Source organism: Lycorma delicatula, chromosome 1, assembly GCF_047948215.1.
Source record: "Lycorma delicatula isolate Av1 chromosome 1, ASM4794821v1, whole genome shotgun sequence".
Taxonomy (NCBI): Eukaryota; Metazoa; Arthropoda; class Insecta; order Hemiptera; family Fulgoridae; genus Lycorma; species Lycorma delicatula.
In genome coordinates this window covers 322,671,383-322,698,715 of record NC_134455.1, presented here as the reverse complement: position 1 = coordinate 322,698,715, position 27,333 = coordinate 322,671,383, and the positions used below count along the sequence as shown (strand labels likewise).

The 27,333-nt window shown below is 30.0% G+C and overlaps 1 protein-coding gene across 2 annotated transcripts in view; it reads left to right on the top strand.

Annotated features, from left to right (window-relative positions):
- LRP1 (LDL receptor protein 1) overlaps positions 1-27,333 on the top strand; it is a 473,582-nt gene that overhangs the window by 265,140 nt on the left and 181,109 nt on the right. For both annotated transcript variants that reach the window (XM_075382014.1, XM_075382015.1), the window contains 4 exons: positions 8,443-8,577; positions 13,941-14,090; positions 18,956-18,979; positions 21,590-21,846. In XM_075382014.1, the coding sequence (XP_075238129.1) occupies positions 8,443-8,577; positions 13,941-14,090; positions 18,956-18,979; positions 21,590-21,846 (566 nt within the window). The remainder of the gene's footprint in view (positions 1-8,442; positions 8,578-13,940; positions 14,091-18,955; positions 18,980-21,589; positions 21,847-27,333) is intronic.

Here is a 27,333-nt window from a genome sequence, read left to right as displayed (position 1 = left end):
ATATTTCTCTAAAATACTTAATATTCTCATAAACATTTTGAGGGTCCAAGAGACAGAGCCCCCTGGCTAAACCGTCATGTGAGTGAAGCGAGTCCTGACCGGCTAGTTTTATACATAGGCATATATATATATAAAACACATCTTGTCAAGTATTTTTCATGATTTATTTAATATTTATATTGAACACTTATCATGTACAACCATGCTTTTTCAAAACTGAAATTTGTCTGAATTTATTTTCAAAATAAGTGATCATTCTTTTTTTTTTTCAAAAAGATTATTTATGAGCGACTGTGACTTTATGGTCTGCACTACTTTGTGGTTTAAACTTTCATTTGATAATTTACCTACTACATAAAATTTCATTTTCATTTTATTTGAGACATTTTTATTAATTCTAAATGAAATTCTATGGAAAATTGGAAAATTCCATCTTCAATTCTATGCAGAAAATGAAATCAAAACACATCCTGTCTAGTACGTATTTTTCATGATTTATTTAATATCTATATTGAACACTGTTCATGCATACAACCATTCTTTTCAAAGCAGAAATTTGTTTCTCAATTTTTTTTTTAAATTAGTGCATTCTTTTTTTTACAAAAAAGATTATTTAGGAGCATGTATGACTTTATCTACATGGAACTCTGATTCAACTCTATGAAAAAAATGAAATCAAAACACATTGTCAAGTTTAAACTTTCATTTAATCATTTTCCTACTACATGGAAGTTTCTTTTATATTTCAATATAAAACTTTTTTTCTACATCCCTCTAACTCTATCCCTAAAATATTTATGTTGAGTTAATATTTTTTGTAAACCATTTGTATATTAGATCTTAATGAAAGAGATGTGATGAAAAAATGTATCACAACTTATTTTTAAATAGCATTCTTAATAGTGTTCCATATCTTGCCAAATTCATCCTATAGAATTCATTATATATATATATATATATATAATGAATAAAAACAATATGTCTTGTATTAAAATTGAATCCCTATGGAAAAAATGTAATCGACCAAGAAACCCACATTGTTACTAGATTTATTTTCAGTCAAAAACATAGTGGCCTTTGACCATACTTGATTGGACTGCTGAAAGAGATTAAAACATCTAAAAAATAGAAGATTTATCCAACTTTTCTTAGTGTTTTTTTAATAAATTACTAATTTTCATTTTTATTTTGTTTGAATAATATGAATTTCTTGCATAATCAGATTAGATGAGTTCTCCCAGTAACACCACTTCAGTACCTTTTTTAACTTCAAGAAGATTTAGACTGTATATTAGAAATGCACTCATGGAAAAAATGCTTTTTATTCAGTTAATTTAGATTGCTCAGCATCCTGTGCATTTTAAATGGAGCTGTAACGATCTGAAGTTAAAGGACGAATATTGGTCCAAGTGAATATACACAAACTTTCATGCAATCTGGAGATAACAGAGGTGACAAGATTGGTGTCAGCTCAGAGTAGATGTTTTAATCTAATTTTTTCCCATATTTATAAGTTACACTGCTAAATGAAAATATAAAATATATACAAGAATTCTAAAGACTTACTATAATACAGCTACTTTACATGTCCAAGCAGCCCAATTATTTCCAAATAAGAGTATATTTTACTTTGAAATCTTTTTTGGCAGACTGGTCAAAGTCCCGTGTGTTTTTGATCAAGTAGCAATATGGGTTACTTGGTCGATTCCATTTTTTCTGTAGAGATCCAATTTTAATATGAGACATATCGTTTTCCCAAAATAAATTCTACAGGAATTCATTTTAGGAATGTAGTATTAAGAAACACAATTAAGAGTACTACTTAAAAATAAGTTCTGATACATTTTGTTCATCACATCTCTTTTGTTGAGATCTAGTATATAAGTGGTTTGCAAAAAAACATTAGCTCAACATAAACATATTTAGGCATAAGGTTGTACTTAGAAAAAAGTCATATATTGAAATATAAAAGAAACTTCATGTAGTAGGAAAATGATTGAATGAAAGATAAGCTTGACAGAATGTGTTTTGATTTCATTTTTTGCATAGAGTTGAAAATGGAATTATCCCTAGAGTTCATGTAGATAAAGTCATACTTCATTCTAAATAATTTTTTTTGTAAAAAAACAAATGACCACTGATTTTGAAAATAAATTCGAAAACAGATTTCTGTTTTGAAAAAGCATGGTTTAATGTGTGTACGTATAATTATTAAATAAATTATGAAAAATACTTGACAGGATGTGTTTTGATTTAATTTTTTGCATAGAGTTGGAATTTTCCATAGAGCTTCATCTAGAATTAATAAAAATGTATAATATTCCAGATCCCATGCTCTATTACAAATGCAAAATATACAAACTCCATCTTAGAATCCTTTTCTGAGTTTACTATTGCTGAAAGTTTGGATATATAATATACACATTAATTATTTATTAATTATATACGATTAATTATACCATTAATTATATACGAGGTGCGACAATAAAGTAATGAGACTGATGGGAAAAAAAATGTTGCTTACCGTTTTAGTCATGGTTAGTGTTGTCTCCTTCAAAGTAGTTCCCCTCTGATTGCACACACTTATTCCAGCGCTTCTGCCATTGATGGTAACATTTCTGGAACTCATCTTCTGTAATATCCCCAAGACCCTCGTCACAGCTTTTTGGACATCTTGTGTTGTTTGAAAATGGTGTCCCTTGACCGCCATTTTGACTCTTGGAAATAGAAAAAAGTCGCACGGAGCGATATCTGGAGAATAAGTTGGCTGTGGTAGTACTGGAATTTGTTTTGAGGTTAAAAATTGCTGTACTGACAGAGCAGTATGGGATGGCGCATTATCGTGATGCAGAATCCAATTATCAGCAATGTTGGCACGGACACGAAGAACTCGTTTACGAAGTCTTTCTAAAATTTCTTTGTAGAAATATTGGTTAACTGTTTGTCCAGGAGGCACCCACTCTTTATGAACAATTCCCTTGGAATCGAAGAAGCACACAAGCATGCATTTCACTTTTGACTTTGACATGCGAGCTGTTGTTGTATGAGATTTTTGGGGACCATTTTTGCACAAATCTTTCTCATACCAAGATCTTCAGTTAATATTAGACGAACCGTTTCTCAATTGATGTTGAGTTCTTCTGCAATCATTTTCACGGATATTCTTCAATCAGATCGTACAATTTCACGCACCCTGGTCAAGTTGACATCTGTCCATGAGGTTGATGGGTCGGGTCGTCCACTGCGGTCTTCATCTTCAACATTCGTTCTGCCTTCACTAAAAATTTTATGCTACCGAAAAACTTGAGCTCTTGACATAACCTCCTCTCCAAAAGCCTTCTGAAACTTACCATAAGTTGTCGCGTTTTCACCTAATTTAACGCAAAAAGAAATGGCATACCGTTCGCAATATTTTGCGGTTTCATTTCTGTGACGAGAGACACAAACACGTGTTCACTTATTACAGCACAACTCACGACTGAGAAGTTGCATCAATGTGCCGCTTGGACTAGAAGTAGCTTATAAATCAAGGTCAAAGATGGTGTGCCTACGCAAGCTGCAGGGTTGCCACATCTTGCAAAGAAAAATCGGTCTCATTACTTTATTGTCGCACCTCGTGTATATATATATTATTATTATTATGCTTTTACGGCCAACATGGGACCACTTAAGTCAATTTTAGTTGGATCTTTTCTGAGAAAAGCGTGTTATTTTACTCTTCCGAGCTGCCCAGTATTTCTTCATCCGTTCAGATCTTGCTTTCTTTTCTTCATCCGTAAACACCCTCTTCGTTGTATTTTGTCGTTTGTCTGTCTTTTGTTTAAATCTAATGCTTTTATCTTTTAGCTTTGTAATTTTTCCAGTTTTATTCTGTAGGTCAGTCAGGGAAATTCCCAATTCTTTCATATCTTCTCTAATTTCTTTGATCCATCCTACTTCTAGCTTTTGGAACCAGAGCTTTTCAATGATATTTCTTGACAGTCTTGTTTCCGGTGTCCTTATGAGATGACCAAAGAAAGAGATTCTTTTTTTCCGCATAGTATCAGTAACAGGCTCTATTTCTCGATACACCACCTCATTTGGCACAATCCACCATTGGCCTTCTTTTTGGTGTTTTTTATTGATACACGTTCTGACAATTCTCCTCTCTATTTTCAGAATTTTTTCAATTCGGTTTTTCTGAGTGATTTTGAAAAGGGTCTCGCTTCCGTAAGTGACTTCTGGCTGTACTACAGTTTTATAATGTTTAAGTTTTGTTTTAGCAGAAAGGCATTTTTTGTTATATGTTGACCAAGTTAATTTTTGGGATTTAATCATTTTATTTGTCCTGTTTTGCTATGTCACTTTTTCATTTAAATTATAAGTTATTATTTCCCCTAGATATTTAAATTGTTTTACTATTTTAATTTTCTGATTGTTTACCGTAATGTGCTCTATTACCAGAGGATCTATGGCCATTAGTTCAGTTTTTTCGAAAGAGATATGAAGCCCTATCTTTTGTGCTAGGTTTTGAAGGCTCATGATTTGTGTTTTGGCTTCTTGAATATTATTTGCTAAAAGAGCGAGGTCATCTGCAAATCCTAGGCAATTTAGTGTGATGGAGTTTTTCTTAGTACCCATTTTTATATTTTTGGGATTTATTTCATACCATTTTCTCATGACAAATTCGAGGGCGCAGTTAAAAAGGAGTGGTGAGAGGCCGTCTCCTTGCCTCAACCCAGTTTTTATGTAGAAGGGTTGAGAGAGTTCAGCTCTGAATTTCACTCTGGACTGGGTATTGGTTAAAGTTAATTTTATCATGTTTACGAGTTTAGGGTGAAGGCCCAGGTTTCTCAGAATATTCAGCATGGATGGTCGGTGTATACAATCATAGGCCCTTTTAAAGTCGACGAAGGTGATTATTAGTTGTTTTTTCCGTCTTTTATATAAGTCCATCATAAGTTTTAGGGATATTATTTGCTCCGGGCAACCTCTCCATGGCCTAAATCCCCCTTGGTATTCCCCAAGTTCCAGTTCAAGTTGGTCTTTGCATCGGTTGTATATGATTCTCGACAGGATTTTGTATGTGCAATCCAGGAGAGATATGCCTCTGTAGTTTTCCGGATTAGTTTTATCCCCTTTTTTATGTAATGGATGAATGAGGGCTGTGGTCCAGTGTTCTGGAAGTTTTTCTTCGTTCCATATTTTCACAAGGCATAGATGTAGGGAAGTTTTGACTGAATAAACTGATGAGTGTTTCCAGAGTTCTGCGAAAAGCTGGTCTTCTCCGCTTGCTTTGTAGTTTTTTATTTCATTTAATGCTGCGAGAACTTCTTGTTGGCGGGTTGATATTTACTGGTGAAGTTTTAACTGGAGTTTCAGTGTCAATCTCAAAAAGCTCTGGGGGGTCGTCACAGTTGAGGAGTCTATTGAAGGTTTCTGCCAAAATTTCAGCATTTTCTTTATTGGTGTGGGCCATATTTCCTTTTTTTCCTCTCAGCATAAGGGTGGGTGGTTCATATCTTTGAAGAGCCTGACCAAAAATTTTATAATAGTCTCGGAAGTTAGTTTTCTTGGAACTTTCTTCTATTTGCTGAATCAAGTTTTTTTGGGCTTGTCGTTTGGTTCCTCTTATAATATATATATTATATTTATATATATATATATATATATATATAAATATAAAATATTAAATGAATATAAACTACCAAAATACGGTAAATAATTAAGTTAAACTTAACATATTAATGCCATGATTCTGTTTTGCCGGATCCCACATCTTCAGTTGTTATTAAATTATATTAAAACATATTTATTTATGTTTGTTAATTTGTTGACATTTGACGTTTTAAATATTACATCATTCTAATACTGGCCAGCAGAATTTGTATAGTCACCCATAATAAATTTAAAAATTTTCAAAAAACAGTTTTGACAAATTAACAAATCTTAAATATGTATTAATATAGTTATAGAATTTAATAGCAACAGAAAATGTGGCATCCCACGAAAATCAATCCTTGGAACTAATATAGTAAGTTTAACTAATTTACCTATTTATTGTGTACTGGTGGATTATACTTCATTTAATATTAAATTTTATTAACACGGTGTTCAGTATATTAATATGTAATTTAAATTTTCCAAAAAAAGAAAATATATATATGTATATATTCACTGATTCTGAAGAAATTAGATATTTTATTTTTAGTCATTCTATGCCTTGCAGGTGTATTTAAGGTTGGAAGACAGAATGTAATGGATATTTGGAATTCAGATGGAATATGAATTGGATTACTATACACAGTGTCTTACAACAAATTTATATTTTTTGTTGTTCTATAACATTTTATTATATATATAATGGAAATGCACAATGTGATGTTGACATCAGCAGCCATCACAGCCATTTTTGAAACATTTATAAAAAAATCAGAAAACATTTGTTCCAAGCTTGTATCTAATTATTATTAATGAGAATTTAATTGCACTTAGGAGAAGGTAATATTTACTTCAGGCAATATTTACTGCCAAAACCTAAAAAGTATTGCATCAGAGGTTTTGTTTTTGTTGATAGTAAAATTACGAGTAGAATTAATTTGGAGACTAACTGGAAAACAGCTCGATGGGCTATATCAGCTGAGTAACTCTATCAAATATTGTGAAAAGACATATGGAACCAGTGGAAAACAACAGAAATATTACATTGCACTGATGCTTTCCAAATATTCCTTTGAGTATAGGTTTACTGAATGAAAAGGAATTGTAATTGTAGTAATTGTAGGAACTTTAGAAAGGAATTTAAAATAACTTCTGAATGACAAAAAAAATTAAAAAAAGACCAATTGGCCATTAGCCTGTTTGGATTCCAAAGCACTAGTATTGCTTGACCAAAAAAATTTTTTGGTAGTATCCAAATATATCATGCATTGTAATGATTGTATTTCAATGCATCATGACCAGGAAATAGACAAACATTCTAAGAAACTATAATTAATCTTTGATTTTAATAATTCAAAATATGGTGAAGATTAGTTGATAAAATGAATATGCTTTTCAGTGTAGCTAGGAACACAGACAACAGCCTTTGAATATGTTTTTCCGTATTATGAATATAGCAGCTTCAAATGATATCAATCTATACTCAGCAAACAAAGATTATGATCGCATTATTAGAACAGTCTTCTGTTTTCACTGACAATAGATTTAACAAAACCGGTAATGTCAAAGATTCACGATATAAAATATTCCTAAGAACTAAAATGGCTATATTACTGAATGTTGAAGATATGGCAACATCTAAATTCATAGAACCACCAGTAAAGGTATTTTACGATGTAGAGCTTTGTGAATTTGGTTAGTGAGTAATAGTATCTATAATGTCATCGAGTATAATGAATGACCTTCAGCAAGTAGTAGTACATTTGTGAAAATATGTTAATTACTCTGTAGTTGAATTTTATAATATTTATTTTAAGTGTTGTGAAGTATGTAACATATGCTTTTAACTAGTACAGTAGTTGAAATTTTCATCCTCACTCTGCTGATTCAATCAGTGCTGTCGATCAGATTCTCAGAGCTGATTGTCAGACAGTAGCTAGGACTGGAAAAGGTATGTTGCTATATTTTCCCATGAATTCAGAGTAAGAAAGCATCAGTTCTCTGCATAAAATGAAGTAGATGGACATGTAAAGCCCATAAAAATATCATAGTCACTGTGTGTGTGTGAGTGACAATTTTCTGAAGAAAAATTTTCTGATTAGTCTACTATAATTTTGTATTTATAGATTTAAAGTGAAACTTGATCAATTTCTGTTACAATAATTATTTTGCATTTATTTTTTTTATTAAATTGAAAAAAAAAATGGTAGTTGAAGGTGCAGGACAGGATATTGTTACAAAGAAAAAATAAAATTATCTGGTAAGTTTAAATATCTGGGTATTATTCTAACATCACATGGGTGGGCAGGTAGTGATATTTTGGAAAAAATTGGTGAAGGTAGAATGATCACCAAGCTCCTAAATCTATTTTATGAAATTCTCAGTTACCAGAAAACAGAAGGATGCTTAGCTATTTTGTTGAAAATTGTACCACACGTGGATCCAAAGTATACCAAATTGTACCAAGTGGATCCAAAGTATTAGAGGGATCCAAAGATCCCTCTAATACTTAAAAAGTAGAATGACTGCTAAGGAGATGAGTTTTAGAGTTAAATATTTATGAGTTAAATATTTATGTCAATTAAAAGTAAGAATTCAATTTTTTTTAAATATTTAGTATGAGGTAATAATGTTTATGAAACATATAAGTCATTTCTTGTGTAAAAGTCTGATTTTTCACATTACAAAAGTTGAGGTAAGTTTGGAGTAAATCCAAGAACTTGTAACTAAAAGTGGACTTGTTTTGAATAAAAATACTAATCTTATTGAATAAAAAATATGTAAACCTTATATTCTTTATAGGCGTTGCAGAATTTTTGCTGTATTCAATTAACTGGGAGGTAAAAGGGCTGTCATTAACTGAAGGTGAAAATGGTAGTCAGGTGCTTGGTCCAATATCCAGAGTATCAATGGCTACTAGCGTTGACTTTCAAGCTGGTAAGTGTTTTATTTCCCTTTTTTTATAAATTTTTTTTCATATGGTTAATTTTTGTAAGATTGTTCTGTCAAAATTTGAGTTTAATTATATTTTTGCAACCATTTTGGCATTCAGCAGGCCTGTGTAATATAATATTGCTTGCTCTGTGATAATTGTCTGCTTTGTCTTCCATACCATCTGTATTAGCTCTGTATGCATGTAAAGTACACTGAATAATTAGATTATACATCACCTATGTAGTAATAAATAATGCTTTATATTCAGTATTGGATATATATATATATATATATATATGAGTTAGAAGAAGTCTTTCAGGGCCATCAGATGAGGCAGCTTGTTGAGTAGATGTAAATGAAGCTTCAATATTAGCAAATGATTTTAAAGAAAAGTCTTAAATATTGTTTACCTGGATTAAACTGATAGGCTGATGTAACTATATTTTTGCACTTGCTTTTTATCTAACAGAGCCACAGTTACAATTAAGGAATCAGTTTCAAAAGTACTGTATTTGTGTATAACATATAACGACATATATGCATAACAAGCATAGCAGTAGCACCAGTGATACTGTAGAAAATATGCTTTCTACAAATAAGATTGATCCTTAAAGCATTATCTTATTGTACAAGGCATGTTTTTAAAGTAGGTACCGTTTTGAAATTCTGCCGCTGCAGAATTTCAATGCAGTCGGCATTCCACACATGCATACTGTGTACTCGCATCTGTTGGCAAGCCACAGATCCCATTTCAGAAATATTTGACTGTGAATCCCGAATGTGAAATATATGGTGCGATTCGTTTTCTTAGTGCTAAAGGCACGGAAGCAGCTGAAATTCATTGTCAGATCAGTGAAGTGCATGGATAAAACATTATGACATTGGAATTGTATAAAAATGGGTTAGAGCTTTTAAAGAATGTTCATGATGAGGAATGAAATGAACGACCTTTTGTCATTAGTGAAGATTTGGTGCAGAAAGTTGATGAAAAGTGAGAGAAAACAGATGTTTACAATTTCTTCGCTATCTGAGGAGTTTCTTCAAGTTTCAAGAAATGTTGTCTATGAAATTGTGACTGAATTCTTAAATTATCAAAAATTGTACTCACTCTGGGACCGGTGTCAAAGCGACCGTGTTGCAGTGGTTATTAAATCAGGTGGCAGACTTCTATGACGACAGTGTTCAAAAGCTGGTTGCACAATATGACAAGTGCCTTGATATTGGTGGCAGTTATGTAGAAATGTAGATTAAAGAACAGGCTTTCATGTAAAAATAAAATTGTTAAGAATAAGTCACTTGTTTTTTTTATTTTTTTATTTCAAAACGGTACTTACTTTAAAAACATGCCTTGTAAATAAAACATCCTAAATTTTACAGTATATAAAGGAGAATGAGCATTGCTAATAACTAAGTATGAGATTAGTATTAAGTAAAATTAAATAATAGATTAATAATTTGGAGTACAGTGATCTTGCAAAAACCATCATAGAAATCAGTAATTAAGCAGGTGGGTCACAAAAAAGTAGCTCTGCCAACATCTACAGTAACCTATGTAAGATTGATATTAAAAATTAATATATCTGTACTAATCATCAGAGGAAATGTTGAAAATGAACTTGTGTCCTATCCTATCTTGTAATTGGATTAGAACTTTTCATAAAGCTTTAAAAATGAAGAGAGATTAATTATAAAGGAAATATTGACATTAGTAAATAAATAAATAATGCTTAGACTTTTAAATTATAACACCATTAAAAGTGGGATTGCATTAACAGATCCATTTTTGAGTAATCTACAATCCTTGCTGGATTCTGGAAAATTTAAGCTAGTTAATAAAATTTGGGTTGATAAGCTATTATATAAAATTTAACATTAGGGGATGTTTTTTTAAGTTAATTGCCTATACAGTATCACTTTTCATTGTAAATTTCTGAATAACTTTATGATTTATTAATAAACATGAGGTTTTAATTTAATATTTATAGATCATCAGAAATTATTATATATCAAGTAAAATGACATAGTAATTAAGAAGTGCCTTCTTTGTATTGAAAGAACATATTATGTTATAACAATATAGATTTTGAGTCACTACAGCCGTTAATTCCATTACAGTTCCAGTAATTCTAAGAAAAAGAGCTTTATGCAAAGTCTTGATAAATAAATTTAAAAAAGTAAGGTATAAATGCACTTTTAGGCATATTACATATGTATATATATTATGAGCCCAAAATTTATAGGTGCTCCAATATGACATTGGATAGCTATGAATTCATAAAATTGAAACAAGTTCAAAAGGTTGAAATCAATACATGTTTTTGTTTAACGTTATCCTATTTTACTGTATATCATTATTAAGTGTTGCCTAAATAATGAACATGCAGTAATTAAGGCAAAAATATTTTTTTTATATAAAGTCACTGGTGTCAGTATTAGTATTTCTGGAAATATTGTTTACAGCAATAATAAGGAAACATTAAACATTGGAAAGGAAACAAGTGGATTACTGGATTTTTATTAAGTTACTGAATAAATTCTACCATCATATACCCAATAAAGATTTACAAGCAGTAGAACAAAATCTCCAGAAAGAAGAGATAGTTGAAAGAACCATACTGTCTAATCAAAACTGTCTTGTTCCCAGGGCTGTGGTAATATAGCAATAAAATTACATTTGTGAAATGAAAATTTTGATAATATATCAAAATATAATTATCTGTATCAGCCGAAGTTGACTCAGGTTGGTTTTGTCATCCTGATTGCCGTTGTTCAGAATCCATCAGGAATAATGATGAAGTTATGGACAATCTTAGGATGGCCTAGACTGAAAGTCTGAAATAGAGTCTTGTGAAAGAGTATTGGAGATAGTCTGAGGTAGCATCTTGTTCCTGGAAACCGCTAGGGCTTATATACACTCAGGGTCTTGATGTCATATAGAGTATTCTTAAAACGAATTATTTAATATTGCATTTATAACATACCTTCTAAAACAAATTTAAATGTGAATATTTCTTAATAATTGTACACCACCATATTTTTACATTAAATTTTTTTATTAATTAATATTAATTGTGTCAGTATTGATATTAATTAATACAAAAATTAAAAAAGTAGTGATAACTTTGGTTTTATTTAATACAAGACTAATTAGTAACATTATTAGCAAAGATATTTTTTATTGTAATAATAAATAAATACATTTTTTTAAGGATAAAAGGTAATCAAGTTCTATAATGCATGTACTTGATGTATGTTTGTGGAATATTAAGTGTGAAGATTGATTAAAGTACAATTTAATAAACAAAGTAAAAAAAATAGTCACTAAATAAAAATGAATAATAAAAAAATGAGAAAAATTAAAGGAAATATTAGTCCCTTTGCTAACTGCAAATTAAGTTTAACAAGGTGTCCTATGAAGAAATTAAAGGATTCATTCCCAGTTGCTACAGACAGACAGGTGAGTGTTCTTATCCTTCATTGAATTGTATCTCGTGGATTTAAATATTTGTTAATAATTTTTTTATATATTGTTATGTAATGCGTTTATAATACCAATGTAGAAGTACTGCTTAGTACTCCTTTTTTTTAAAGATGTATTCTTATTTAATAAAATAAAAATTTTCTGTTATGAAAGGTGACATACATTTATGTATCATTTCTAAGTTTTTAGTTAAATAATCCTTTCAGTGTGCTGGTAGATTCTCTTTTTTATTTAAATAAAATAATTACAAAAACGTTTCTTTCAGAATATTTAATATAAAATTGTATAGCTGTTACATCATGCTGAAAGGCATAATCCTGCAGTTCAGTTATCTAATTTAACCCTTTAATGTGTTAGTTATGCAGGTAACTGTGACCCCTCCTATCTGCGTGGGTTTTATTTTTTTAAGTACAAAAACGAGCTTGTTAGTTGAATTTATTTTATTTTAACTTCTGCGTAAGATATGTATATAACATTTCAAACTTAAATAATAAACATTCTAGAATACTGATTAATAAATGTTATTCTATGAAAAAGGAGGTACACAGTTAGCTTAAAAGGTTTTGTTAGTGTGATACATCTAAAAACATGGATTTACACAGCTTCACAGTTATACAAGCCATCAAAACTTAAACCCCAAGTTATTACTGTCAGTGACTTGTTATTACAAGTCACTGACAGTACTTGTTATTATAAGTACCCAGAAAATAAATTAAGTTTATTTATTAAGCAAATAAACTTAATTTAAAAGTTTAAATTCTCCAGAAAATAAATCAGTCATTCTATTAAAAATTTCATCTTGTAGGTCTACTACATCTCCAGAACCATTATGAATTATACTACCAAATTCATCCTTATCATCAGTCTCATCTGATGTAATAATATCTAAATGTTCAGTATCAGAGAAATCAGAGTCTGATGCTAAGTCATCTAATAACCTTGCTACTTCATTATCAATCACAGAAGCACTATTTTCTGCCATGTTTAAACTGTTTACTTTCTACAAAAAATATCCCTAAAACACAGATTGAAAACAAGAAATCAAGTGTTTACAAATTAAAAAAACGGTAAAGAAAGAAAACTCGTATTAAAAACACAATGTTTTTATAACCATTTTTGGAAAAAAATAGTTACATAAACACAGTATTACTAAAAAACAAGATAAATTACATTATCGAAAGAAAACATACTCAAACACAGTGTTTTTATAACAAAAATTATGAAAACATAAGTGTAAACTGAATAGCAACATTGAACGACGCGGTGGAAATCGGAATGATGGCAGCGTGGTGGGAGGAATAAGGTACAGTAAGGGATATTCAAAACAGCTGTTTCTCTTAGCAGTTGTTATAGACATTAGACCTATGAGTAACTTTTTATAACCTAGTGATACTATTCCCCTATATTACTAAATAAATTGAGCCTAAATCATTTTACACAGCAGTGGCTGAAATTTACACGAAGCATACTATTATGGCAAAATGCTGTGGGACTGAATGTTCACTGCCAAGATAGTACGGCAATATGCATCAAAAGGTTAAAAGTAGTAAACAGTTTAATAGGATAAGATGTCTATTCATATATCTATTGAATTAAATAATAAAATTATCATACCAAGTTTCAGTTTCATTTGTGTGCTAGTATTACTAAATAGAGAAATAAAATTAACTTAATAATAACCTAGACATAATAATATTACAATTAAGATAAGAGAAGAAGTTAAGAAAAATAAAATAAAAATCTTTTGGAGCCCTCAATCAGAGTCAAATTCCCATTAGAATACGTATATATATATTTTTTTACTTATGAAAATTTATTTGCACTTTATTATCAGTGTTTTTTTGTTCTTAATCATTATTCTGTCATCAGTTTACTTTTTTTTCAGATGATGATTTTATCTACTGGGCTGATAGTGATCATGGTACTATCACTAGGATTCATCGTGATGGTACAGGTCGGGAGATTGTGGTTCAACCATTTGAATCTGTTAAGTTTGACATTCTTATGGAGAATATGCCTATAGATCTATTGTCTGGTTGGTTTATTTTATTGTATACTTATAATTCAAATAAACATGATTTTTTTTGCGCCAAAAATAGTAATTCTTACCTCAAAAAGAATAATGTATTACATAATAGAGGAAAAATGAAGTGGTGTTATATTGTTTTTGGAGGAAAAACAACTGTAACCCAATAAATTGATGATGTAAAATTTTTCTTAACTAATTGTTGTTTCTTATTTACCATAAGTTATGCCACAAAACTTGCTCAAGAAGTGTATGATTCCAGGAGTAATATTTTGTAATACACAGTTGATCAGAAGTTGAGATGTGTAGGAAGGTACTTGAGAATTTTAAATTTTAGAAAGGTGCTTCCTTCTTAGATAAGTGGATTGGTAGCTAGTACTTTCTATAATTGCTTTCTGAATAACAGAATGTAAAGATTATTAATTACAATCAAAAAATTGTTTTGAATATAGATCACTTGAGTAATGGTAATTAAAACTGGGCACAAAATTGTTGATACTGATTTTATTAACAACAATTTTATATTTTAATCTTCAAAATACACTTAAAGAAATTTATAAAATAATTTGTTACCAACAGAAATTAATGAAATGTTTTATTTGGAGTTGGAGTATGATGCTGAAACATGGGCAATGAAAAATGAATATAGATAGAAAATGAATTAGACTTTTGAGATGTGGGTGTGACCCAGAATGATAAATGCCAGATAGCAAGACCATGTAATAAATGAAGTATTAAGGATAATCAGAGAGAACAGGAAAATGCTAAATTTGATTGAATGTAGGAAAAGGAACTGACTAGGACATTGTATAAGAAGAATGTGTTTATTACTGGATATGGTAGAAGGCTTGGTGAATGATGGAAGTTAAGGAAAAAGGAAGGAAGAGATTTCAAATGATGGCTGGGATTATGGAAAAGGAAAAATATGCAGAAACAAAGAGGTTAGTAAAAAATAGAACAAGGTGGAGAGCAGCAGCCATGACAGGACCTGCCCTGTGATGACAGGGCAGGTAAGGTTCTGTAATGACAGAACATTATAAATGAATGAAATATAAAAAGCTACATGAGAGGTATGAAATTCCTACAAATTTAATAAAAAATATTCTACCCAAATACTAGCTTATTGTTTGAATTTATTCAACACTCCTTGAAAAAGAATATTCTCAGCAAAGGTCAGTTATGCTTTGATTAAGCCACTTTATAACATATAGAAAGAAGATTGAGTAACATAATTACAGATCTTTATATGCACTAACTATATTTTAACTTTTTGAACAAGTTTTTTTACAGTTAACTTTATAACTGTTAGGAAAATAACAAAATATGATTACAAAATTGGTATGGTTTTAGGAATAATCTCAATACTGAAATGGCTATCCCAGTTCATTTGTATTACTGCATTTTTTGAAATACTCAAAAAAATTGAATAGTTGTATTTTTGTGATTTCTTGGCATTTTATTGTGTAGAATGTTTTACAATTCTTTAAATATAGTATATCAGAAATTTAAATTCCTTTATAAGCTATTTGTTCAATAAAAAATAAAGGATGTAATTATGAAAAATAATTCACAGCATTTTTCATGATGGAGGGGTGTAAGTGCCCTGGAGTCCTTCAGTCCATATTGGGTCACTTGCTTTTTCTTATCTATAGTAATGTACCTTTCTTAATCTACATTCATCAAATTAATCACTTTTATATCCACTGATCCAATAGACTGATGTACACCACTATAATTTAAAAAAAAAAAAATTTAATTTAAATTGTGAAATTTTTGACTTTCGAACCTAATTAAAAAAATATATTTGATGTAGCCTCCAAATTTTAACAAAACTAAAATTGTTAACTTTCAGCTTTTGAAGTGTAATCGATGTAGTTGACTGAGCTAGGTTGCTAAACTGACTGTTATATTTTAGTTTGAACTTGAGTATTTCATTTTAGTTTGAATAATTAAGATGATGAAGTTGCTCAGTTAGTTTAATATTTCTGTTGTTCTCCTCCATAAGAAAGAAAGATTCTCCTCTTGATTTAAAAAATTATAGACCAGTTTTGTTAATTTATTATCTAATATCTTGAAATATTTTTCTAAAAGACTAAAAATTTATTGAAAAAATATCATATTATCAAACCTCCAACATGATTTTAGGAAAAATTCTTCTGCTGCATACCATTCCCAGTTTTTAAAAAAATGTTTTAAATTGTGTAGATTACAAAAAAAGTCCTCTTTCAGTGTTTTTTATCCAGTAAAACTTGATTTAGTTCTATACCTCTTACTAATGAAAAAACCTTATTCCTATATTGTCAGAAGAGCTGGTAACAATAACAGTCATATGACATGTATTATAAATAGCTCTGTTTTCAAATGTAAGAAAACATAACATATGTATAAAATGTAGGTCCTCATTTAAGATATAGAATATAGGTGCTACAAAGAAGAATGTGTATTCAATCCCTTGCTCTTGTAATTATTTACTAATGACTTTCCTCAAGATTTCAAACAATTCACTATTACTCACACCTCAGGTGATACCACTCTCTTTTATTTCTGAAAGTTTCAAGGATTATTAATTAATTCAAAGACAGTTTAAATTTTATGTTACAGTTGAAAAAAATAATTCACTTGATATGTTGTCACATTTAGTAAATATCACTGCATTTAAAAATGTCTTCATTACCTTAATTATTATTTTGTTTAATTAGGATTTACTTATTTTTATAAAACAATATTAATATGTCAGTTAGTTTTATTAATAATGATAAATTAAAGGAAAACCCCTGAATTTTCAGCATCTTCATTTAAGATGTACAAATAATATTTATTAATATCCCCAAGTGTTAATTTTTATTCTTTTTTTGTGTTTTTAATATTTTAACATAATTTCTTTTATTATTCCATATATTTATTAGTTTTACTTATTAATATGTATTTAGATTACATCTGTATTTTTTCTCAAAATGTATAATAAGGTACCAAATGATATAAGTATAGGAATAGTCTTAATAAAAAAGCTGATAAAATTACTGATTGAAAATGTTTTACACAATGTACAATGTCTGATTTTCTGAACAACCCAGTTTTGCAGTCCAAAATTTTGATGTCACCTAGTTGAATGTAATGTTTCTAATTGCACTGTTATTACCCACTGAATATTTGTTTATTATTATTATTATTATTATTATTGTCAATTTGCCATTGAAATGTACTGAGAAATAGTGTTACCCACCCATCTTTACAGTTGACATTGTAAAAAATGATTGCCATGTAATAATTAATACCTAAATAAACCTTTGTAGCTATGGATTTAGCATCCAAAATTTAAGTTTTCTGTAATCTATCCCAGCCCAGAATTGTTAATTTAAAGATTTCACAATCAATTCATAACTTATTTCTTAAGTTTCTACTATATATATATATATATATATATATATATATATATATATATAATTTACTTCCATATGTAGATGACTTCTTTTGTAGTCAGTTCATAATGTTTTCTAATATTGTTTTGAGTTGAAGGAAAGATATTATAATTTTAAACATTTATGATGGTTAAAGGAGTTTTTAAGTTCAGGAGAATGAAATCTTACAATCCTTAATTTACAGATATTTTATCAATTATCTTTCTAGTGAAAAATTAAATGTACTGACAGATGTAGTATGTAGTCATAAATATTGTCAATGGTTCCAATTATTTGCAGAAGTAATTTTAACATAACATACTATGTGTGAATATGAAGTACTATTCTACTGACTTCAGTTTATAAGGTTAATAATAAACTTCAGTTAAAAATGATAGATAAACTGATCCTCTGCTCTACAAAAATCTTCTAGGCTGTAATGAACTTTGTTAATAATGCACTTTATAATTATTAAAATTGATTCAGATTATTGTCAGATCTTTTCCTGTGTTAGTAACGTACACTAATCCATAAAATTAATTGAATCTATTCATCTTATTCTAATTGATTATTGTTTTTATTAATGATTTTATGCATAAACTTAGAATCTTTCTGTACCTTATATATTATATCTTACATATTACTATTATGTAGTATATATTATATCTTATTACGTTGTGTAGAAATTTGCTACCTACAGTGTCATTCAGTATAAAAGGTTTTTTGTTCTTAAGGATATAACGCTTTAGATTTCTGAACATTTTTGTGGTTGTAAATGAATGACCTTGTAAATAATTTATAAATGATTTTATTTATCTTTAAGATGTTTGAAACAGAGAGCAGAATGGCTAAGACAACCAAGAACTGAAGAACTTTTAAGTTCATTCTGTTGATTAAAAATCTGTTTTTGTTTTTGATCTATATTCAAAAATGTATTCGTGTATTAAATTTAAAAATATTTAAATAATCTATTTTGAAATTTATGAGATTAGTTTGATTTTGAATGATTTAAATGGACAAGTCTTTGCTTTGCTTTTGAAGTCAGGAATACATTGCAAAATTATAAGATTCAGTGTTCTGATAATGTTTGGTTTTAATAAGAAATACGTTTCTCCTTGTGTGTTTAATGTTGTTTTTAAAAGTTGAAAAAACAATTTTTGCTATGATAAAAAGTAATGTAAAGTTCAAGAGAATTTTTGTTTAATTTTTAATATTTTTCTATTTGCAGAATTCTTAGAGAAAAGTTTTTTTAATTGTATAAAGACGTTTTGTAAGTCAGGTTGTGAAATAAAAAAAATAATAACTGAATTGGAATTACTATTTTACACAAGCAAATTTGAGCACTTTTCTTGAACTTTAAGTTATTTTAAATACATACAGTTTGCATTTTATAAGTACTTTTTTTATTTCTTACCAGCTATTAGTTTGTAATTGTCAATTGGACATTATCTTTATACACAATTTTTTTTTTTTCAGGATTGGCAGTGGACTGGCTGGCTGGTAAGTGGAATAAAATTCAATCAGTGGTATACACAGGTTGTCTAAGGTCTTAATGTTTCAGAACAGATTTCAAAATTACTGAAATTAATTATCTTGCCTAAAATAAAAAGTATACACTCATTATAAACCAGACTGAACTTAGAGTTACAAACTGTCAAATCCAAATCTTTTCTAGGATTTGAATTGTTACTTACATAAAGATTTTCTTGACTTCTTCTTATTAAACCAAAATCCTTTCTCTCAAATTATAGAATTTCCTCCCTTGATGAACATCATTATTTTTTAGGAGGAGAAAAGGTAATAATAAAGGATATGTTTCTGGAATTCAGGGATATCAGCTTTACTCTTGTAACTATACACAAATCTTATTGTCTGATCTTTTATATTTACTCAGATTAGAATTCATTTTATTCATTTCATTGCAACTTGAACCCTTTTTTTTGTTGAAAAAAATACAGAGTTGACCAGTACTTATGTAATATCTCAAAATCTGATCTAAGGCTGTTACATTTATGATAATATTGCTTACTAATATTTTAGAAAAAAAAGGTAAGTATAATGAAACCTTGTTTGTGGGGAAACATGAGAGCTTTTGAAAAGTATGTAGCTTTACATAGGTGTAGCTATAATGAATGGCTAAATGTGGGAAGCTAGAATATGATTTGACTTCTGAACTGTGGCAGTAATAGCACTTTCTTCAGTTGTCTTCTAAGTAATGTCTGTTATGGCCTCAAAAACAAAACAATATTAAACAATTAGTTTTGCACAATTGGAAGAGTGGAAAATTACTACTGTGTTTTCCAAGGAAGTGCATTCTTTATTACTCTGTTATATACTATATGATGGCTTCTGCAGTATAACTCTCGCTGGAAGCTCTAGGTGGAGATTACTGGATAGAAGATAATTAGACATTAAGAATCATAGTTTTAGTGAATTTCAAAAGTTAAAAAAAGATCATTAGATTAGATAATTTAGAATACAAAATTGATTTGTATTAAGGTTAGATATTGTTAACGTTAGTGAGATAAAGAGGAGAAAAGAGTAATGTTTTTTATATGGTGATTGTGGAATAATTAACATAAAATAAATTAATAGAAATTCAGGACTTAGAATAAAAATGTATAAGTAAAACAAGTATGCCATCACAAACACTACATAAAGAGAATTATTTATGATAGATCCAAACAATAGATCCAACAATAATACTCCAGGTTTACATGTCAACAATCTCTTCTGCAAAATTAAAGATGTAATAATTGAAGAAATGGATTACATAGTATGATAAACATATGTTAAAGAGAATGAAAATCTAATAATAATAATGGTGAAATGAAATGTCTTAATGGAAGGGTGGATTCAAATAATAATTGGGATTATTGACTCTTTCAAGATTTCTACAAAGGTATTTACAAAGCAAAGTTCTTAAAAATATATGAGAAAATATATAAAGGGGAGGATGGGAAATACTTGGAAGGTATCCTTAATAAAATAGGTATTCCAAAATATACCTTTTGAAGGTAAATAAACTATACAAAATGTAAAATGAATCCTGAGGAGACATGAAGTCTGAGCACCGTTAAGATAAAATGTAGGTTGTTTATGAAATAAAAAAAAATAAAGTTGACCGCATAGAAATAAACAAGAACAAAATGAAGGTAATGAAATGTAGTAGAAATAATGTAGGTGGACCACTGAATATAAAAATAAGAAGAGAAAAATTTATGGAGGTAGAAGAATTCTGTTATTTGGGAAATAGAATTACTAAAGATAGACGAAGTGGGAGTGATATAAAATGCCAAATAACACAAGCGAAACAAGCTTTCAGTCAGAAATATAATTTGCTTACATCAGAAATTAATTTAAACATCAGGAAAACATTTTCGAAAATATATGTTTGGAATGTAGCTTTGTTTGGAAGTGAAACTTTGACGATCGAAGTACCTGAGAAGAAAAAAATTAGAAGCTTTTGAAATGTGGTGCTATAGGGAAATGTTAAAAATCAGATGGATGGATAAAGTGACAAATGAAGAGGTGTTGCGGAAAATTGATGAAGAAAGAAGCATTTGGAAAAATATAATTAAAAGAAGAACAGACTTATAGGCCACATATTAAGGCATCCTGGAATAAGTCACTTTGATATTGGAGGAATAGGTAGATGGGAAAAATTGTGCAGGCAGGCAACATTTGATATGTAAAACAAATTTTTAGGAAAGTAGGATGTAGGGGTTTACCAAAATGAAATGATGCCACTAGATAGGGAATCTTGGAGAGCTGTATGAAATGAGTCAAATGACTGAAGACAAAAAAAAAATAAAGTTGAAAATTTAAAACTAAACAAGGTAAATTTATACCTTATATCAAAAGTTACATTTTATTTGTTTTACATAAAACTTACTTATATTTAATCTTTGTCAATTTGAAAGTTATTTGAACACATGAAACAGAAATATGTAACTAGATCTTTTGTTTCTCAATTATTAAACTCATTTATGTTTTTAAAATATATTTGCAAATCATTATCATTCTTGTTTATGTTACCAGACAAAACTGTGTCGTTAGAACTCAGTGGTAGTTTGTCCTCAATTAATTAAGTTATTATTGTCTTAATAGGAAACTTGTATTGGACAGACCCTCAGCAAAATGTTATTGAAGTCAGTAGAACTAATGGTAAACATCGATATGTTGTTATAAGTGATGGATTGGATGCCCCACATTCTTTGACTCTTGATCCAGAAAGAGGTCTTCTGTTTTGGGCCGATGCTGGAAAATTTCCTAGAATCTCAAGAACTGGTTTAGATGGCTCTAACAGAATGCTTCTTCTTAACATGACTAGTGGCGTAGTCAGTGATATTGCTGTTGACTCAAAAGTAAGTATTTAATTAATCTAAATGGTTATCTGTTTTTTGCTAAATTGACAATTCAAATTTTAGTGTTAGGAATGTTTGCAATAATATATTTTTTATTTAAAGTATGTTAGAAGATGATGCATATAAGATGTGTTTGGTTATAACCTTTCATTTTTGTCAGGACAGTGATTGAAAGATGATACAATGAACTTCAGGAATTATTCTACAAAAGTATTTGCTTCATTAGAATTATGTGTATTTTTTGTTATCAAGAATGGTCTTTAAATACTAAGGTTATTTATAAATTAGCCTCTGGTTGAGTAATAAAAATAAATGAAAGACACCTGCAAAGTACCTATCCTTTCGTTGACTCCATCCATGAGTTTATCATTGCTTTTAAAGTATTGATTAACCAGTCAATTCTTCAGTTTTGTAACAGCTGAAAATCAGATGGTGCCTGATCAGGGGAATGGTAAACTTGTTTACCATTCCCACCATTACCATTCACCACCATCCTTAGAGCTGGTGGATCTTGGCTGCAGATATTTCATCTGCTTCCAAAAAATGAATGACACTAAGTATCTTGGAACTGGCGATAGCCTCCGTATTTTACCACATACTGCTTCAGCAGAACAGAACAATTTGGCAGTTGACTGTATGTGTGACATATTAAAGCTTACATGATGACTACTGTGCATGCATGTTATTTATAACATAAACTGTAAACCAGTTTGTTAGTAATGCCCTACCAGAGGTTGAATTGCAAATATCCTATATATATCTATGTATATAAGATCTGTAAATAAAGAAATAAGACTAGTTTTTTTTTGGCAGCCAAAGTGGCAACACTGTAAAGTTACTAGTAAACATATGGTTATATCAACAGCTGATTTACAAGTCTGTAAATAAAGTAGTGAGACTGGTTCAGAAAAATGTTTTATTTACAATCCAGTTATACATGGACTCATATCACCTTTGAAATAGTTCCCTTGGGAAGCTGTGCAATGCTTCAAATGGTTTTCCTACTCTTCATAGCAGTGTTGGAACTCAGAAACCAGAATATCCTTCAGATGGTCGGTTACATTTTTTTAATGTTTTTTACTGTAACTACTAGTAACTTTACAGTGTTGCCCCTTTGGCTGCCAAAAGAAATTAGTCTCATTACTTTATTTACAGCCCTTTTATATTAGGTATTAATATATTTAGTCTATTGTTGCCACGTGAGATGTAAACAAACTTTTCGTGAAATGAGTTTTTGTTGTGCGTTACAAAAATGAGTGATACTAATTATGAGAAACGTTGTGCAATCAAATTTTGTGTTAAACTCAGTGAGAATACTACTGAAACTTTTTCAAAATTGAAAAGGGTGTATGAAGATGATACTTTGTCCTGAGCCCAAGTTTTAGGTGGTTTAAAGCATTTTCAGATGGCTGAGAATCAGTTGCAGACAATCCACACAGGAAGACCCACACTCTAGTAGACCATTAATGTAAAAAAGTGACGACAATGTTGAGTGAATCGGAGACTTGATACGGTATGACCGGCGATTAACTGTCAGAATAATTTCAGAACAATTGAATTTGAACCATACCACAGTCCATCAAATTTTGGCAAGCAAATTGGACATGAAAAAAAATTGTGCAAAATTGGTCCCATAAAACCTCACTGTCGAACAGAAAAACAACTGGTGGTAGTTTGCTGCGATCTTTCAGGGTGAATTGAAACTGATCCTGATTTTCTAAAAATTGTAATAACTGATGATGTGTCTTGGGTATTTGATTATGACCCAGAAACAAAACGCCAGAGCAAGGAGTGACACACTTCAAACTCACCATGTCCCAAAAAAACAAAAATAAGCAAATCAAAAATCAAAACCATGCTAATTTGTTTCTTTGATACTAATGGTGTTGTCCATAAGGAGTTTTTGCCTACAGGACACTGTAAATCAATATGTTTACCGAAAAATTCTTGAAAGACTGCAGAAAAGAGTTGCTCGCATGAGACCAGACACAAAGACAACTGGGTGCTGTATCATGACAATGCACCTTGTCACACTGTACTCTCAATTAATGAGTTTTTAGCAAAGAAAAACATTCCTGAAGATCCTCAACCACCTTATTCACCTGACTTGATCCCTGCGACTTTTTCCTGTTCCCGAATAAAAAAACATCTCAACGGACACTATTTTGGAACAGTAGAAAAAAAAATGTAATCGGTCATCTGAATGATATTATGGTTTCTAAGTTCCAACACTGCTATGAAGAGTGGGAAAGCCATTTGAAGTGTTTAGTGGCTTCCCAAGGGAACTATTTCTAAGGTGATACAGTCCAAGTATTTGGATTGTAAATAAAACGTTTTTCTGAACCAGTCTCATTACTTTATTTACAGACCTCGTATATATATACATAAAACTACAGTAGCATATAAATACAAGCATAGCAGGTTTTTTTCTTATTTCTTCATCATGAAATCAGTGCTTTAATGAGGTCAGTTTTTTGCTACAATTAATTTTTTAGTTTTTTTTACTATTACCTATAAATTTTATAAATGGGTTTAAGTCTAGGGTATTTCTTTGTCACAGGAGCACTTTAATGTTTCATACTTCATAAAGTTTTTCCACTTTTTTGGCAGTACGGCATGGCACCAAACTTTGATGGAATACTCTGGTGCCTTGTAGGAATTTTTTAGAAGCTTTGTCACAGCTCTTTCCTTCAGAATTTTGGTATATGCATCACTTTTCAACATACCATCTACTGGAGGTAATGAACAAAATGAACAAGGGCCTTCAAATGTGAAACAGTCCCCAAATATTTTTTCTGGGGATGTTTAACTGATTGTTAGATATGAGCCAGTGATCTTTTTTCATTTGATGCTTTCCTATTGAATGCAACCCTTTGCCCCTGAACATAAAAATGTGACTTGACAGAAAACATAATATTTTTCTAATCTTTTTTGATCCAGTTAGCAGTTCTTTGCCCATAAGAGCATTTTTTGCACATTACTGGTATTAAAAGCTGCTTTTTAGCTGGCTGACCTGCTCTTTGTCCACCTGCAAGAAGTCGATTTCTAACAGTTGTCCTGTGTAAATCTGTTCCACAGGCTACTGATCAGTTTAAATCCACAGCAGATAATCTAGGATCAAGTTTACTTTTTCTCATCAATAACTGTTATATTGGTGTAGTTTTTCTTTTAACACCACATGTGCCTTTCCTTTGAGGTGAAAAGTAACCAGATTATTCAAAATTTTTTAAAATAGCATTCATTGTCTCTAGTCCAACACCACACTCAGAAGCTATTTGTCATATCATGCTGGTATGCTCAGAAAGAAAAACAATTTTTGAATACTTTCTTGGAGTTATGTTCATTATTATATATTCAACACAGACAATAAAAAAATGTAAGTATGATTTTGTAATAAAAAATTAAATAAACCTTTACAAAATACTACTTATAACATGAAAATTCCTAAATAAACAAACAACAAAACTCACATTACATAAGCTTAAAAAGGAAGGGTTTGGTCAAACAGTGTAGCCACAACATAGAAATAAACAAAATAGTTAACTGTCATAAAAAGTAATCTCTTTTGCATTTGGTAAAGTCTACTTATATTTAGGTTTGGTAAAAATGTTATGATTATTGACCAGCTTGATTTCCTTTGTGCTCATTCATTCCTTTTTATTTAAGAATTGATCTTTTCTATGTGTCAGAGTGGGAAAAAACACTTACCTTCTTGTACAGAAGGTCTACTGCATGTGACCAAGCCATTAATAAATTAATTAAGCAGTTTTTATTGTCTTATGTGAAGTATTTTATCTATATAAAGATTGTTAAGATTAATAAATAGCAACTACTTATTTTGCTTCATTGAGGTTACAGTAAATAGTTTTGGAAAGGTGTACTAAAGTATAAGCCCAAAGGCTAAGGAGGTATGGTATTGTATGGGTTTAAAATTAAATAAAAGAATTCAGTTATTAAGAATTTTTTATTTAAATAAATTAAAACTTGTAGTACAAGGTGATCAACTTAAAACCAGCACATCGCTGATAACCTGCCCAAACAGTTAGTCACTGATTAATTTTATGAATAAATTAAACAAAATGAAAATACAAAAACTTAAATACTTGTACGTATATTTGCAAAAGAATGGAAGTCCTGCTCGAGTAATTATGTTGAAACATCCAATGCAAAACATTTCAGTCAATGGCTTTGATAACACTTAAAATATATGATCTCTTCCAAAGTGTGGGAATTAGTTTCATAAACTATATCCTTCAAGTAGCTTCCAGCTAAAAATCACAAGTAGAAAAATCTGTAGTACATGGAGGCCACAGACTTTTGCTAAAAGATGGCTTCAAGCCATGTAAATGCAGGCCAATGAATTGTGAAGTAAGTGACATATTGCTTCAATTCTTGTTGAAAGAAGCAGTAACAGAGTTCACTTTCAGTAAATTGAGAAGATTGTGAGGTATTCTTACAAGATTATTAATTCTTCAAGAATTGTGATGTAAACTTGTGTCGTATCAAAAAATATTGGCCCCCACATACAATTACAAGACACAGTACACTACGATGTATTGCACATCATTAAACTATGTACTGTGTCAAAATCATAATATGTTATCATTTTCTCAACTTGAAGTGGTTTTTTTTTATACATATTGTGAGAGTTACCTGTGATCCAAAACCATGTATTTTGTGAGTTGACATGCCCAGCAGTCATAAAATACAGCAGTGGGTCTAATTCACCATTAGCAAATTTATTGAGAAGCCAGTTACAATAACAAGACATTTCGGTTTGTTTGCTTTCTTAAGTTGTTGCACAGATATTTTACAATATGCTCTTAAATTTAAACAATTCAGAAACTTATGTCATGGTGTGTACTTTACATCATTTTTTTGATTTCATAGATTTATTTGAACTTGCAGAAATTTTTTATTAAATATTGACTATGGCCTCTGAAATCCTAATGGTTGGTAAACTATTTTGTTTTGCATTTTCAACTGAATCTGTTATACATTTTTTAACCAAATCTTGTCTGGGTTGCCATAGGAAAGCTTTTCACCAAGTATTTCACTTATTTCTTTAAAAAATCCTGAATGCACTTAAGGATTGATTAACAATCTTTTTCTGCTCAGAACAAGATATTTTGATAAAACATAACTGTGAGACAAAGCATACTGTACTGAAGCATGAACAGTGATCAGCACAAAACAATAGAACTTATTAGTAAAAGAAACAACTGATCTATACTGATATATACTGTGTAGTTACTATACAGGCAACAATCACAAATAAAAATTTGGGATTTTATGTTGTTCACTTTGTTTAAGTACATAATGCAGTAATGGTCAGTCATATATATATATATATATATATATATGCAAATTTTTCTGTTTGCATCAGATGCTGTTGGTTCTGTTGCGATGCGCAACAGAACCAACCAACCGATTGCTTTCAAATTTTCAGGGAATATTTGTATTATCCCATGGTAGGCTTTAAGGCAT